Source organism: Centroberyx gerrardi, chromosome 16 (genome assembly GCF_048128805.1).
Source record: "Centroberyx gerrardi isolate f3 chromosome 16, fCenGer3.hap1.cur.20231027, whole genome shotgun sequence".
Lineage (NCBI taxonomy): Eukaryota > Metazoa > Chordata > Actinopteri > Beryciformes > Berycidae > Centroberyx > Centroberyx gerrardi.
The window spans coordinates 21462527-21480026 of record NC_136012.1 but is presented as its reverse complement, the minus strand read 5'-3'; the positions used below and the strand labels follow the sequence as shown (position 1 = coordinate 21480026).

At 42.9% G+C, this 17500-nt stretch overlaps 1 protein-coding gene across 1 annotated transcript in view; it reads right to left on the bottom strand.

Moving 5' to 3' along the window:
* The window catches only part of fgfrl1a (fibroblast growth factor receptor like 1a), a 73422-nt gene that overhangs the window by 36226 nt on the left and 19696 nt on the right, over positions 1-17500 (bottom strand). Inside the window, exon 3 of the mRNA XM_078289187.1 lies at positions 6158-6430. Coding sequence (XP_078145313.1) covers positions 6158-6430 — 273 coding nt within the window. The remainder of the gene's footprint in view (positions 1-6157; positions 6431-17500) is intronic.

Genomic DNA, 17500 nt, shown 5'->3' with positions numbered 1-17500 from the left:
GGGGGACTTAACCACTCGCCTATCGCTGGGCAGTGTTTAAAAATAATATCTTTTTCATGTTCTGTAAATCATGCTGAGACCCCCCAAAAATCCCCTGCGGGGCCTCAAGCCCTGGGCTGAACAGCAGAGCGGCTCCTCCAAACCAGGGAGCTGGAGCTGCTTTCCCTCCATGCATTTTTCTGCCATTAGAGCCAAAGCTCTGTGTGTAACCTGAGCAGAAGACTCTGGCAGTTGAAATACATACATACACACACACACACACACACACACACACACACGCACAAGCACTGCAAGACAGGCACAGCTGGGCTGGTGTGTTTGGGCCTTTTGGAGAGTAGATGTGTGTGTGTGTGTGTGTGTGTGTGTGAGAGAGAGAGAGAGAGCGGGTGGTGGAGGGCACTTGTTATTTGTGAATGTTTGGGCACTGTACAATCACACACACACACGTTTCTGCATGTGTGTGTATGACTCATACCGATTAGGCTGCAGACCTTGGCCACCTCTACATCCTCTCCTTTCCACACACACCAGGCACCAGATATCTCAATTAAAAAGTCAGAAACCTGAGAACACAAACACACACACACACACACACACACACACACTCTCTCTCTCACAGTGGAGTTATGAGGATATGGAGGGATGGAGGAACGGAGGGATAGAGAGATATTGGTCTGCAACATGATCTGTTGTCTTAGTTTCTGGCTGAAAGACAGCTGCACAGTCTCACACTTGCATCACAGTAAAATGGAGAGAGAATGAGCGCGAACAGAGGACAATGTGTGTGTGTGTGTGTGTGTGTGTGTGTGTGTGTGCGTGCTTTGTTACAGTATACACAAAGAACTGGACGCACACTGTGAAACAGGAGTATATCGAAGCAACACAATTCCAAATGAATTCAAACGCACGCAAACCAATTAGTTTGCATGCAACATCATTCTGAATTGCAATGCCATATGGGAGTTGTTTTGTGTTTTTACTGTGAAATATGATGTCAGAAACCAGTTTGCATTGATTTGAAGTTTAGCAGTGTTGAATGGTGTATTAGTGCTGGCACACTTCCACTCTGCTTTCATACGAGAAAATGTTCTGCAGAATCATTTTTCCCGGACCGATCCTCTTCCAACCGCTGTTTCAGTGTATTCTTCCATTTGTCACGTTTCATATCGTACTTTCATATTCCTTATTTCAACATCCATTACCCGACCTTCCACTTGCATGAGTGTAACACTGATGAACATAAATCATGTAGAAACTCATTTATCGAAACATATGTCTAGGGCTGATATCTCTCTCTGCCTCTCTTTCCTCTCTGTTCTCCAATTATGACCAGATGTCGGCTGCTATGGTTGAGCTCTAAAATCACCACAAATCATCACACCAGTCACTTATAATTGAACGCACACACACACACACACACACACACACTCGCAAACGCTAGTGTGTATGGATGAACACACACATCGCCGCATCACCGCACTCAAGCACAACAAAAGCACACACAGACACAAGCAAGCAAGCGTGTATGAATGCGCACACACATATGTTGACATTCACACACCCACCCACACACACACACACACACACACACACACACACACACACACGATTCCAAACCGCTTCCTTCCTTCTTACGCATGGCTTCCCAACTCTCCTCCAGACACGCTCCCATTGTCATCACATCTGGTTTAAACTATAAATTTACTGTCATTCATTCGGCTGGGAGGAGGGAAACAATTCCACATCCTCATACTTGCAAGTAAGAGAGAGGAGAGGAAGAAAGAGAGGGATGAGAGGGAGAGAGAGAGAGAGAGACAGAGAGAGAATGAGGAGAAAGAGAGAGAGGGAGGAAGAAAGAAGCGCTCTGCTGGCGCTCGGTTCTTGAAGGACGTTGAGGTCTACAGAGCAGAAAAAATAAGTTCCTCAGTTTTCGCTTTACTGGTGGTCCCATAAATCTGTGCACACACACAACACATGCACAAAACACACACACACACATGCACACACACACACACACATGGAGACACAAGCACACAGACAAACAAGCATGCATGCACACACATACATATTTACTCACACAAACATTCACAGACCCACGCACACATAAAAAAGAACAAACGCTTAAAGGAATCTTTTAATTTCCCGTGCCAACGAATGACTGCCTCCACAGAACGCCTCTCCCCGACTTCAATGGCTGGGCAGCCGTACAGTGGATGTTTTACGGCAATCAAATGCTATTAAACTGGGAAAAAAGGGGAAACTGTGAAAATATTGATACAAATTAAAACGCGGTCAGGGGGAAAAATGAGCCGGCCGGCGGAGGAAGGAGGGAAGAGGGGAGATTGAGCGCTAATAGGAAAAAGGTGTTAAAGATACTTTTTAGTTCGAAATTGAGAGGGAAAGACAATAAGACGCAGGTGTGGCCTCATTACTCTGAAACCGAGCGGTCATAGAATAATTACCGTAGGACCACACAGGAGAGGAGAGGAGAGGAGAGGAGAGGAGATGAAAGCAGAGAGAAGGAGGTGAGAGGAGAGGAACCGAGGGAGGTGAAGTGAGGAGAGAGCAAAACAGCAGAGAGAAAAACCAAAAAGTACAGCCCATTGAGGACATATATTCATACAATTTATCCATTCATCTATTATCATCTATCTATCTATTCATATATCCCGTGATATTCCAGTGATAACAAGTTTATTTTCTTTGTTTTCTTGAGAAATCGAGTTATTTATGTCATTAACTCCAGATAACACATTTTGTTTTACGGAGATAATGAGAAAATTATCCTATTACCTCGGGAAAACGGAAGGTGTTTTCTCGAGATAATGAGATCATTTTCTGGTTGGAACTAACATCCTAAAGGAAAGCATATTATTCAAAAACCCAAATGTTGTTCAGGGCATCTTCAGCCAGTCAGCATGTCATCATGTCAAGTGTCATGCACCAGAGTTGGACATTTCTACATAAATTAATTCATTATCTCGGGAAAAGAAAGTTTCATTTTCTCAAGATAACGAAATACTTACTCTATGCCGGTTACTTTATCTTGAGATAATGAGAAAATTAAGTCGTTATCTCAAGGAAAATGGCATAAAATACAGTAAATGTATGATTATATGTCCTCGATTGGCTTCCGTACAACAGAGCGGCACAGAATAAGACGATGATTCAAAAAGACATAATCTGAATGTCTTCGTCTCCTCGTAAGCCGATAAACGCAGACCGTCTTCTCCATAACACTTCTGGGAAAAGCCAAGAACCAGGGAGACAAGAGACAACTGCGCCCATGCATTCACCCATTCCTCCCATGCTCTGGACCTCGTTGCCTATGCAGATTGTTCCAGCTATGAAAACACTGAGAGAGATGCTTTTCTGACACCACCGCCACCGCTTTCCGTACTAACCGCCGCTCCGAGGAGACTTCACGGCATGCTTCCAGGCTTAAGTTACAGAGGGGGGGGCGGGGGGGGGGGGAGGGGGGGGTCATCTTTGAAGGTTAACCCGCTGGAGGATATCGCGATTTGCGTAATCTGCACATGTAATGATGCGGCCTCTTGTGCTTGTGCATGAGCTTTTGCTTTTTACGCTGGAGAGCTGGTGGCAATTTTCTCGATGCCTGGTGGATTTGTTATAAGCTTTTTTAACCGATTTCCACAAGAGATCCAACAGATTTCCCTAATACAGCAAGATTTGAAATAAAATGAATTGAATTTGAGGGTTTTCTGAGGGTAATTTTATATGAATTTCTATGAGACTTGCTATTGCTCACCAAGACAGTAGTTGTATAAGCCGGAAAAAATCTCCCTAATGTGTTTCCTGAAGAAGCCCCATATTGTTAGAGGCTCCTGGAAGTACCATCTGAGTCTGTGAATACTTTATGAAGGGTTTCTTCAAAGGAACTGCTGGGTTTCCCCTATGGATGCAATTTAAAGAAGCCCTGAAAGTTTCTCAAAGCTCTTTTATTTTTTTTAAATTATAAGTCTATGCCAGTGAATTTGGATAAAATTAGTTGGTCATTTCGTCAGAAAAGCTATCTTTAAGGAATAAACTAGTCCTTGTTTCACATCTGTAGGAAACGTCTGTGTGATATATAAATATGTAATATGGCAAAGTAATATATTATTTTGTCTGAAACTGAAATCCTTGGAGTTTTCATTCAAAAGTGATTTTCCCTGACAAATGAGAGATCCTGAACTACCGAACAATCAGACCTCCTGCTCTGCTCATGTGGGTTTGCCCAATCCATTGTTTCTGAAGCGTGTGTGTGTGTGTGTGTGTGTGTGTGTGTGTGTGTGTGTGCATATGTGAATGTGTGAATGAAAGGGACAGTGAATGAGAGAGAGAGAGAGGAGAGAGAGAGAGAGAGAGAGAGAGAGAGAGAGAGAGAGAGCTGCAGCAGCTGCCTGCCTGGATGACCTCAGAGGCAGCTGTTGCCCCCTCCTCCCTCCTCCCTCCCTCCCTCCCTCCTCCCTCCCTCCTCCCTCCTCCTCTCCTCCCTCCCTTTGCCCTCTGTATGCCAACCCGCCTTTGAAGTTCACTGCAAGACCGATGCTGCATGTGTGGATGTGATACCAATATTGACACCTGGGGGGCAAAAGATTCTATTTATTAATGCCATTTTTTAATCTAACGGTGTAGGAAAACATTTTCTTGCACTGGCAATTCAAATGCAAACTTGAAAGAGAATCCAAAAAGTTAATTTCAGGGGTCGACAGGTGGGTTAGCTGCAACTGGCTGTCACGTGTTACAACTAGTGTATATAAAATAATTTTCCCTCCCTATGTTTGTTTGTATTTCATGGTTTCATTTGACAGATGATTAAAAATTAATCTTTTCAAAATTGTAGTTGCTTCTCAAAAACATTACTATTTTGTAAGCAAAGGTCTTAAAATGATGCAAAACTTTCACAGTAACCCATAATGTGTTTTTTCAAATGGTGGCTATCTCATTTTGGAATGAAGCTCTTATTAGATTATGGGCCAAAGCACAAAGTTCAAATTCAATTCTCTGCTTGCGTCAATGTAAAATAAACTTTTGAAATCTTGAATCAGTACTATTAAAGTGCAGCAAATATCGGCCGGTAATATCGGTGTCCCAGTGTGTGAGTGGAGCCCTGTGAGTCTTTGAAGCGCCGACGCTGGGCAGGGAGAGGAGGTTTAGTCAGACTCTGGAACTCTGCACAGCCTTAATCTCCCTGTTGGCATCTACTGCACTGACTGAAACCTGACACACACACACACACACACACACACACACACATAGAACACAGAAGTATGCAAACAGACACGCATGCAGAGTGCCTTGTACACAAATCCATACAATGATGCACACACACACAGGGGTATGGACACACTTGGACATACAGACAGACACACACACACACAGGCTTTCACACCGGCCTCTCCCAAATAGGTATTTTGTTTACATGCATAAGAGTTGGTATTTGGTGGGTGGGGGGGAGGGGGGGCAGCTATTTGAGTCCCAGTGTAAAGAGAAACACACACCTGTATTTGAGCAGCAAAGTTGTCAGAGTCTGACCGTAGACACCACATACAAACACATAGACATACAGTCATACAGTACTGACATACACACACACACACACACACACACACACACACACACAGACAAACACACAGCCTTTTGGAAACTGACTGTAAAAATGAACCAAAATGAACAACAAGCACAATAAATCTCTTTTATAATGACACCAGAATTGAGACACACACACACACACACACACACACACAGCATTCCACAGTACATTGACGCAATGCCCTACACACACAGACAACCAGAGCGAAAACACCAACAACAAACAACTCGTTCAACAAATGTCCCATTCATAATCACACTGGCACACACACACACACACACACACACACACACACACAAAGGCAGTGCTTCATTGTCTGAAGAATAACACAAGCTTGATTGTTGTATAAAAGGCCCATCAACCAAACCTGGCTAATTATGTTCCAGACAGAAAGAAAGAAAGAAAGAAAGAAAGAAAGAAAGAAAGAAAGAAAGAAAGAAAGAAAGAAAGAAAGAAAGTCTTTCATTCAATATCTCTTAAATATTGCTGATTCAGGCAGTGTCCAACCATGTTGTCTCAGTTTTTTCTCATGTCAGAATGAGACAGATTTTCGTCACTCACCTATAACGATGAGCGTGTAGTTGAGGTTCACGCTGCCGAACCCGTTGGTGGCTTTACAGATGTACGTCCCGGCGTCGTCGGCCTCCACCTCTTTAATACGCAGGGCGTGCTGCAGCACCCTGAAGCGCGTCCAGCCGCTGTGGATGTTACGGCCGTCTTTGGTCCACATGATGAGGGGCGGGGGGTCGCCCTCCACGGGGCAGGGCAGCTTCATGGTGCGACCCAGGCGAATGGACTGCCGGTGGGCCACCCGCTCCGACACCCTGGGGGGACCTTCAGGGGTGAGAGAGGAAAGGGAGAGTTATTAAGACGCATTAAAGTAACGTTTTTATATAAATACGTGTCTGTTTTGCTGCTCTCTAACACAATAACGATCCAATCTATACCCTTTTCATGAAAGATTTTACATTTGCTGTTCCCAGAAAGTGATTTATGTGTTTTATGCTTCTGGAAGCAGCAGCAGAAGTTTGTCAGGAACAAATAGAAGAAGAACAACAGAAAATCCAAGGAAAACCACCAAAATCACAGTACTGGAGAAACTGTTTGATTGACAGGTGATCTCTGAGAAGTGCAGTGCAGAAACACCACAGCAACGAGTGCTTAGCACCAAAGATGTCATCCAAATCCAAAAAACAAAAATCTTTGTTTTTGTGGGTCTTTTGGCACTGGTTTTCTTCAACTGGATGTGCATATACGACCTTTGATCATTCCCTTTTTATGAGGCATCAAAAGCTGTGTTCACATTTACACATTTATCTCCAGACACGAGCACATATTCAGGTTGAGGTCATATTTAAGATAAGCTCTTTTCATACATGAACCCTTGGTGGGTGGGAGGGGGAAGGAAGCAGACTTTGACATTGCGTTGGGGGCATCCTGGTGTAGAAAATATACCGTAACTGTAAAGGTTCGATCATGCGATGCTTAAACAAACACTTGTTGTACCCTTGACTTGCATACTTCATCTAGTATTAACAGTGGATAAATTTGTGCTTACGTTTGTGTGCCAATTACCAGAGAACCAAACCATGCATTCCAGTTTCATCTGGTTCTCAGGCTACTTTCAAACCAAAGAACCACCTGAATGTCGCATGAAAAAACACAGCAATTATCCTTTAACCTTAATCGCTTAGTTGAAACATTGACACTTCACACAGACGGCAACTGCATCCACAGGGAGGGAGCAAAAGCCAAGCTGACCGGTGGGTTTAATATCAACCCAGATGCCTTTTTTTTTTTCTTTTTCTTTTTTTCTCAGTAGAGACATAAAATCAAACCGTGACCTTGACCGCTCAGTAGCCGGTCTACTGTGAAACTGCACACTAGAAAAACAGAGTGGGTGGAAAAGTAGCCTGATTGAATGAGGAAGGTGGGAGGGAAGTAAGAGAGGGATGGAGAGAGAAGGGGGGGGGGGGGGGGGGGAATGGAAGATGGGGAGGGAGAGACGGAATAGGTAACGGGGGAAGAGGAGAGGAGAGAAAGAGAGGAAGGAAAGTACAGGGAGGAGGGAGAGAATGAAGGGAGGATGGAATTTGAGGGAGTAAGTCTGGAGAGAGAAGAGGGAATGAAATATGGGCGAATAGGAGAGGAGTACAAAGAAAGACAAACAGAAAGACAGAGATGGAGGGAGGGAGGGAGGGAGGGAGGGAGGGAGTGTAGGAGGTGGCAAGGGTCATCGCTTACTGTACATCTCCGTTTGACTTCCCATCACTCCTTTTGGGTTAAAACAATACCCTCCAAAAATAGTACTGAAGACAAACGCAAGCAACAGCCCAACAGAAAACAAGCCCTTGACCCACTTTGGCTCCTGTCCCACAGTTTAAGAAACATTTTAAGGGAAGGACAAAGGGTGGTGCTTGTTAACAAACTGTCCGATACGGGCTTATCAAACCGAACACACAGCGCAGCCTGATACAGACGAGAAACATACTGTATGTAAACATGGCTTCAAATATCTGACATGCTCAAGGTGCGCTTAATTTACTGTCCCATTTGTCTGAGACTGCCTTATCATAGAGGAATAAATAGCACAGCCTAATGCCAGATAATATTTATAGTCTAGAGACCTTTAGTTTGTCCTTGTGAATAATGGTTTTACGAACTGTTGTAGACTTATATCTGAGGGTGTACATATTGGGCCAGTGAATTACATTATTTGGCTTTTTTGGTGCTGTAATATGGATTTCACAAGACATGTTGAGGGATTAGAGTGAAAGGGGCGTACGTGACATTTTCCTAATTTTACAGCAGAGCTCAAACAAAACTTTTTTACCTAAAACATGCCATAGGAACCATCTATACGTCGTAAATTTGATATTCTGTAAAAAGCTATTAAGTGCAGTTCTGCCCTTTTTGTACCAAATTTAATCTTGGGTGACTCTTTTAGATTTTCCTCTTTACTTTAATTTTGTTTCTAATTCCAAATGTGTTTTTTGATCATAAGATAGAGCTCAACAAGAGCTTTCCAAGGATACATAATACCTTTTTTGGGGCCAAAATGCCACTTGCACCCCTTTCGAACCAAATGCTAGATGCTATGGTGCAACAGAAAAACAGTCAGCTTTTGATTGTGTGTGTGTCGTAGAGTAGGATCGAGTAGAAAATAATAGAGTTGAGTAGAGTGCATGATAGAAGTGGTGTAGTGCAGAGGAGAAGAGAACAGAGTCAAGTTAAACCAAGCTGAGTAGCGGTGGTCGGAAATTCAAGCTGCTGTGGTGGTTAAAGTACAGATCTGCAACATTTTCATATAAATAAATGTCCATTATTGATATAAAACCTATAAAACCTAAAGCCAGTTCATGAAAGCTTTTACATTTGCTGTTCTAAACACTTCGTGTCTGCTAGGTCTTTCCCGGGAAAAATCCTCTGGCACAGGGCTGAACAATTAATCCAAATTTTGTCAAAATCGCAATATGACCTACTGCAATTTTCAAATCGCAGGAGGCGCAATATTTGTGTCAAAATACCATTTTGAATTAAATATTGTCGTGCTGCAGAGATGTCCTGGCCTACACATCATATTCTACAGACTTAAGAAAACATCTTTGTTTGGTACAGATCCCCGCAAAAATCACACCATAATCATTTTAACACGTTTTTCAATGAAAATGAGAATAATGATGTAAAAATGATCATTCCCTCTAATATCGCAAATCATATCGCAATTGTAATATCAGTCAAAATAATCGCAATTAGATATTTAGAAACTGAAACGCCATCGACAGAAAATCCCAGGAAAAAGACGTCACAGTAAAGGTACACACTGTTTGATTGACAGGTGACCTCTGGGAGGCGCAGTGCAGAAACACCACAGCGACGGGCTGCTGAGCACCAAAGATGCCGCCAAAAAAAACCAAAAAAAAAAACACAAGGATCTCGCGGATTATTACTTAAACATGCAGGAGGAGAGTGGAGAGCGGTGTAAATAAAGCAGAAGCAGGAGAGATGAGAACAGACAGAGTGAAACAGTAGAGCGGTTACAGTAGAGCTCTCGGTATTTTCTGTCACAGCCGGCTGCTGTTTTTACAGAGAGAGCTGGAGGTGGACACAATGATGGATGGATGGAGGTTAAACGTGTGAAAAAGACATTAGTCACAGAGAGGTATTCACTCCCTCCCTCCCTCCCTCCATCCTCCTCTCTTTCCTCTCGTTCCCGGGACGGGGGGGGGGGAAATGTGCTCAGCTGTATGGCTTTCTCATCAGGGGCCAGACAGGAGGCTCGCTCTCTCTCTCTCTCTCTCTTTCCTTCTCTCTTCTTCTTCTTTTACTCCCGTTTTCTCTTCTTTTCCCTTCCCTTCTCTCCTCTCTATTTTCTATTTCTCCCTCTTTCTCTCACTCATTTCTGCTCTTTCCTCTACCTTCTCTCTTTCTATATATTCCTTGCTTTCTCTCTCCTCTCCTCTTTTACTCCAATTTTCTTATCCTTCACTTCCCTTCTCTTGTTATTTATCTTTCTCTCGCTCATTTCTGCTCTTTCCTCTACCCCCCTCCTTCTCTCTTTCTATATATTCCTCACTTTCTCTTTTTCCTTCTCTCTCTCTCTTCCTTTTACTCCCATTTTCTCTCTCCGTTTCTCTCCTTTTCCCTTCCCTTCTCTCTTGTTATTTCTCCCTCTTTCTCTCGGTCATTTCTGCTCTTTCCTCCACATTTCTCCCGCTCTCTTTCTATATTTTCCTTGCTTTCTCTTTCTCCTTCTCTCTCTCTCTTTCTTTTACTCCCATTTTCTCTCTCTCACACTCTTCTTCCATTTCTGTTTTTCCCTTTCCTTCCTGTCTGTATTTGTATCCTCGTTATTTCTCCATCTTTTACTCTCTTCTGCTTTCTTCCACCTCCTTTCCTCCCTATGTTCCACTTTCGCTCTCTCACTTACTATGTATTCCTCCCTCTCTCTATTTCTCTCTCTCCTTCTACTCCTCTCTCCCTCTTTCTTTAACTCTCATTTTCTCTCTCATACTCTTCCTTTATTTGTTTTTATTTTTCCCTTGCTTTCTGCCTGAATTTGTATCCTCGTTATTTCTCCCTCTTTCGCTCTCTCTCCTTCTTTCTTTTAATCTCATTTTCTCTCACTCTCTATTTCTGTTTCTTTTCTTTTCCTGTACCCACCTCTATTTTCCTCTCTCTCTCTTTCTATATTTTCCTCCCTCTCTCTAACAGATTGAAATCTCATTCTCCTGAACTCTTGCTACTCCCCTGCTACCTCTCTCCTTTCTCGCCCTTTAGCCCCTCTTCCTTCTGCCTCCCTTGTTACCTCCTCCTGTCCTCTTTTATTCCCGTCATCACTTCTCCTCTCTCTTTCGCTCTCTTTCCTTCCCTCTCTCTCTTTTCTCTTCCTTTCATCACACTCATTCACACTATCCACCTTCGTTTCATTGCAGTATGATTCTCTCTCTCTCTGTCCTGGTTGATTTATTTCTCTCCTGCCTTCTGTTTGAGACAGAGCCCAGTTTCAGATCTACACACACACACACACGCACACACACACACACACGCACACACACACACACCTCAGCCTCTCCCCCAAAGGATCCCAGGAGCAGAACCTCTACCTGAACCTCTCAACTTTCAACAGTTAGCCTCCTCCGCTCTCCCTCCTCTCCTCCCTCTCTCTCTGATGAAGGGAACACACAGCAGCAGCCTCCACTCCTCCCTTATTCCCTCCCTCCCTTCTTCACCTCCTTGTCCTCCTCCTCCTCCTCCTCCTCTCCTCTCCATGACCGAAGTAAAAGTCTGTTTAATCTGTCTCCAGAGGGATGAAACTGAAGCGAGCAAAAAATCTTTTCTTCTCTTTCACAAGAGGCAGGGTCACTGTGTGCGTGTGTGTGTGTGTGTGTGTGTGCATGTGTGTGTGCGTCTTTGCACATGTGTGTGTATTTTTAGCCATGTCTGTGCTGCTGAATGTTGATTTATGTAAGAAAAGTGATATACATGTATAGTTGTTATTGTTGTTAGGGTTGTGTAAATGCATGTAGGTCTACATGTCAGTGTACATTGACATAGAAGGGAACATACTGTATGTGTGTATGCTGGTATGCGAATGCTCCTGTGTGTGTGTGAGTGTGTGTGTGTGCGTGTGAGTGTGAGAGAGAGAGAGAGAGAGAGAGAGAGAGAGAGAGAGAGAGAGAGAGAGAGAGAGAGAGAGAGTGTGTGGTTGTTGATGTTACTGTATTTTCGAATCTGATTATGTCTGTGTCTCTGCATGCCTATGTCTGTGTTTGTGTGTTGGTGGCTACATGTATGTATGTATGTGTGTTTGTGTGTGTGTGTGTGTGTGTGTGTGTGTGTGTGTGTGCGTGTGTGTGGGAGCAGAGAAAATTGCAGGCCTTTAAAACTCCAGTCTGTTTAGTCCATTTGGGGCTAACTGCACTCCCTTGGCTGCAATTGGCTCCACACACGACAATCTAAAGCACCTTGAAGATTGTTTGTCTGTCTCTGGATGCACACACACACACAAACACACACTCACACACACACACACACACACACACACACACACACACAAATACACACCGTGCACACACTCCCTCTCTTTCCCCTTATACGGTAGGCAGCAGGGAGTGTGTAGGTAGGCTAGACGTGCATGTCTGGTATGCTCCAGCCTAATGACAGGAAAATACAGCCCACGTCACACACAAACCCACACACACACACACACACACACACACACACACACACACACTCACACACCCACACCCACACACTACTCCCACAGAGGCAGACCTTTCCAACTCAGCACTCCACATCCTCAGTATGGATGGAAGGTGAAGAGTTGCTTAGAAAAGCAAACTGAAGCACAACAAACATCAGTTCATACATTCACATCTGCTCCCAAACTCACCCAAGAGTACTGCTGCTGCTGCTGAAAATACTCTATTCTATTCTATTCTATTCTATTCCATTCCATTTATTCTATTCCTTTCTACATCAGAGTCAATTTGGTGATAGTATAGCACAAAGTCATATTGTTCAGTATAGAGTCGTTTAGTATCGAGTCGTATAGTAAGTGTAGTAGGTATAGCATACTATAGTATTCTGTAGTATAGTCTGGTCCAGTCTAGTTAAAACTAGTCTAGTCTAGTGTAGTCTAGTCCAGTCTAATCTAGTCTAATGTAATCCAGTCTAGTCCGGTATAGTCTATACTAGTCCAGTCCAGTCCAATCTAGTATGGTCAAATCCAGTAAACTCTAGTCCCGTCCAGTTCAGTCTAGTCCAATCTAATCTAATTTAATCCCATCTAATCTGGTCTAGTCTAGTCTAGTCTAATGTCTAGTCCAGTTCAGTTGAGTCATGACTGGTCCAGTCTAGACTGTCTAGCAGAACTAAAAAAAATGCACTGCTATAATTGGCTGACAATTCATAATCTGTAACCTGCTTTAACATGAGGAGTCGCACAGTGAACACTGACTCTGCATAACAAAGACACACATGAGGTTTCTTGAAACCAGCAAAAACGCAGCAAGATAATTTGAAAACAAAATTCAGAGTCCAAATACATTATTTTCTGAAAAATGCTGAAAAAAATACTTTCTAAGCTGGTAGTTTTTTGTGCTGCGTATTTTGGCCACGCGTGGCGGTCGGGGCTACCCTTTTTGTTTTGCTTCGGATCAAGGATTTGGTCTTTTAATGCCCTTAACGTTCCACTGGTCTTAGAGTCAGATGGGTTTACAAAGAGTCCAACACAACGTTGTTGTTGGCATGCAAGTGAGACTGGAGCGAGAGGGGAGAGCCGAGGAATGCTTTTGATGGAGAACGCTTAACAGCAGGACGCAGCGTTGATGTACTGTGCTAGGTAGAGCTATGTGTGTGTGTATGTGGTAGAAAGAAAGTGTCTGTATGTGTGTGTGTGTGTGTGTGTGTGTGTGTATGTACACGTGCCTGGGTCAGCTGTCATCAAGAGGTCATTATTACTGTGATCAGTCATAAAAGTAAAAATTACGTCTTTCTCTCGCTCCATCTCTCTCTCTCTATCTCTGTTGTATTTTTAACTAAGCTCAGAGTTTATACAACAGGCAAAAGGGTTATCCATGCACATGAATGCGTGTGTGTGTGTGTGTGTGTGTGTGTGTGTGCTACTCAAATTACCCAAACACCGTATTTACGCAACACTTTCGCCCAAATCCTCTAATTCCATGCCGTTATGTTTTTGTGCCTGAATTCTCTTCATAAGCTTGAATCCTTTCATCCAGTCCATTTTCTCCTAATTGATTATGACTGCTTAGGTGGAACAAGTTGCATAACGTCACATTAGCTGGACCTAGCTGTTGTGTAATGCTTCATCAAGCTGCTTCACACTGTGGAAACAAGTGGAGACCGCCTCATCATTACATGGCTAGGAAAACTCTCTCTCTTCCACTAGTTCGCTTACGCACACCAACACACACACACACACACACACACTCAGTTGCTTTCCCTCGCCCTTGGGCAACAGGTAGACTGATGGATGCACATTAGGCTGTCTTCCTCAGGTGCATACATACACACACACACACACACACACACACACTCTCTCTCTCTCGTTCTGACACAGTCACTTCCACCCCATCAATAGGTTAACTGTTACTTGTTACTCCGTCTTGACAGTTAACACTAGGCCTGAGGCTGGGGAGGATACACCTACAACACTAATGGCCTACAATTGACACACACACACACTCCCACACACACACACAAAAGAGGACACACACGTACACAATGACTTACATGCTCACATTTAAGACCCACGCTTACACACACACACACACACAAAATGACTTATAAATTCACACTGAAACTGTTAACTAGGGCATGAGCCACACACATATGCACACATAGATGTGCTCATACACACACACACACACACACACACGGTTATGTAGCTAATATTAAAAGGTCTGTTACAGCTTTGCCAGGTATTGACGTCTAATGTCACTCTAAAACTACTGAGTTTATTAAAATTTAAGTTGTGTGTGTGCATATATGTGTGTGTGTCTTTCAATGCTGATGTTGAATTTTTGAATCCCACAAACTTTCTCTCTTTCTCTCTCTCTCACTCTCTCTCTCTCTCTAACACACGCACACACACACACACACACACACACAGCGGCGAGAAAAACTTTGCGGAATCTGCTGAGTGGTTGGTAAGGCAACCTGATCCATTCAGCGACTCACACCCTCGGCTTTCTCAGAACACACACACACACTCTCTCACTCACACACACACACACACACACTCTCACACTCACACACACAAAATAAGGCGTAAAACTTGCTGTAATCCCTTTTTCTGACTTTCGTCTCACTATTCCTTTTCACCGTATGTAAATATTCTTTTATGTCCTGATTATAATGTCAGATCCTCTCTTCCTCTCGTTCTTTCTTTCTCTCATTCTTATTCTCTCGCTCCCCCTATTTCTCCCCATCTTCATCTCTCTACCGCTCTCGTTCTCTCTCTCTCTCCTTTCACCCCAGCCCTTCTAATAACTAGTTATATTGTTCCACCTCTCTTTTCTTCGCCCTGCTGCACCTGTCTGCTTGCAGCGGAGGGAAAACCAAATCAGGAAATCAAGACACTTGTTTACAAGACATCCATCACAAGCTGCCATGTCGAAAAAAAAGAGGGAGGAGAAGATTTCAGCTCAAACAATTAGCGCAATTAGTGTTTCTCCAACCTTCAATAACCAAACACCACACATGCAAATATACAGACATCATCAAAGTAGGAACATAATCACCATCTAGTCTTGTTGTTGTCCCTTCCAAAAACAATGAACAATGTTTAAATTTCATTTTAATTTCTTCTTGAACTATGGGTTGGGTGCAAAAATCAACCACAGACCTTTTCCCTGTTGGGTACATGCCTGACAAGAGCAATAAATTTGCCCAATTTAGGTCCCGGGCCTGAAAAAAAAAGTATGAATCATTTCTAATGGAGTGTCCCACCCAGTGAATACAGCAGAAAAGATTTATGAAAGCAATTAATTTCATTGAGGAACAAGGAAAATATCTATTGTAGGATACTGTGACATTTGGAAATGTTCTTCTTTATGCCGTTACGGGAAAAAATGTCTATATTTCTCCTTCAGTTATCGTAACTCATGGGTATCGCTAGCTACAGCCTAACAAGCTAGCTTGTGGCTACCAACACATTTTAAGAAAAAACACCAACAGCTGTTTAAGAAATAGGCCACTATGTCATTTTGAAATTTTGAAAATCTTTCAGATAACACTAAGCTACGCTTTCTGTACTCCAACACAACAAACTCCTCCTGGCACTCCTCTCTCCAACTCTCACTCACGTTTCCACCGTTGTCTTCCTGCAACAACTAAACTCTCGCGAGACTTGGAGCCAGACTTCTCCTTGAGCGAGACTTGGTTACACACAATAACAAACAGACCGGATCAAGCGAAAGGTAAAGAAAAACGTTTCATTTCTCTGTAGGGTCCTTTCCATTATGTTGTCAGACACTTATAATAACAATCTGAGCCTGTCAGTGGCAAAAACAAGAACTTTTAGTGGACGTACATTGACGGTTCACATTTGCCCCGTCGGATTACATTGCAGTCCGTTTCGCGGCTGCCGGCTGAAGCGATCTCGCTCAATACTGGACCAATTTCAAAAATTGTTGTCCCCTTTAGTTACTTAGACACAAAAAGATGGGTCCAGGTTGAAAAATACCGAAGTTTCCCTTTAACTGCAGTGCCAATACAGAAACAATTTTTCCCCAAATCATGACAAGTGCCTGGTGAATTAAATAACAGACTTAAATTTCTGTCATGTTCAAATTCACAGCAAATGTTAAGTCATCTTTAAAGCTGCAGTCCACGGTCTCAAAATAAACAGAGCTTCAGCTAGTGAACGAGCTTTCTGAGGAAGTGGAGACAGAGAGAGAACATAAAGTCCTGCAAACCGCCAAGAACCTGAGGGTGGTTTGAACCCAGGACATTCTTTTAAAGCTTATAAAGTGCTTTACTGAAACCACATTATGCACAGTATGCACTCATGTGTCTGTGTGTGTGTGTGTGTGTGTGTGTGTGCGCAGTAAAAACTAGCGCCTATTACACAAATGTAGATTAAGGGCAGAGAAGGAAGGAAGGGAAGAAAAAGAGGGAGAGGGAAATAGAGAGGGAGGGATAGGTTAGCAGAAAAGACACTCAAACACCTAGGAGTAGGATTAAGAGAGTGTGACTAAAGTGATGGAATAAGGAAGGAAGAAAGAGAGAGTAAGATGACAAAAAGAGAGGAAGAATCATCTATATAAATAATTTAACAAGTACCTGCTAACTTTTGAGGATTTACAGGTAAACTGCAGCTCGGACAAGAAACTGTCATTTTAACTTGAATATAAACCATGACTGAGTGCTTTTCTTTCCATAAACTTGCAGTGAGTTTGCATGGCGTCACTTTGTGAAACATAAACAAAAACTGCAGACAGTGGGCAGAGCTGGAGACATCCTCAACAGTCCATTACCAACGCAACAGTCATCACTTGTTGAAAAATGATCTGGTAATTGCTCAACATTATAATGATGTTTTCTCTGTTACTCGTGTGTCTCACAGACAAAGGCGCTGGGGAAATGAGATTTTAACAATTTGACAGTTAGCATGTTAAAACGCCACACCTGTTTCCTGTGATGACAGAGTGTCTCCAAAATACCCATCTGACGTGTTGAGGTTCGTTTCACATCATGGTTCATTTAATTTGAACACCTATATCAACTCTGAAGCACTTGCAATTGCATCATTTGTAGATAATGCGCTATAAAGAATGAAGATTGGCTTATTGATTGATGAATTCATTCATTCATTCATTCATTGAAGAGTAACAATAACACTGACATTTTGCGAACTTTGTCAGATAGTAAATCACA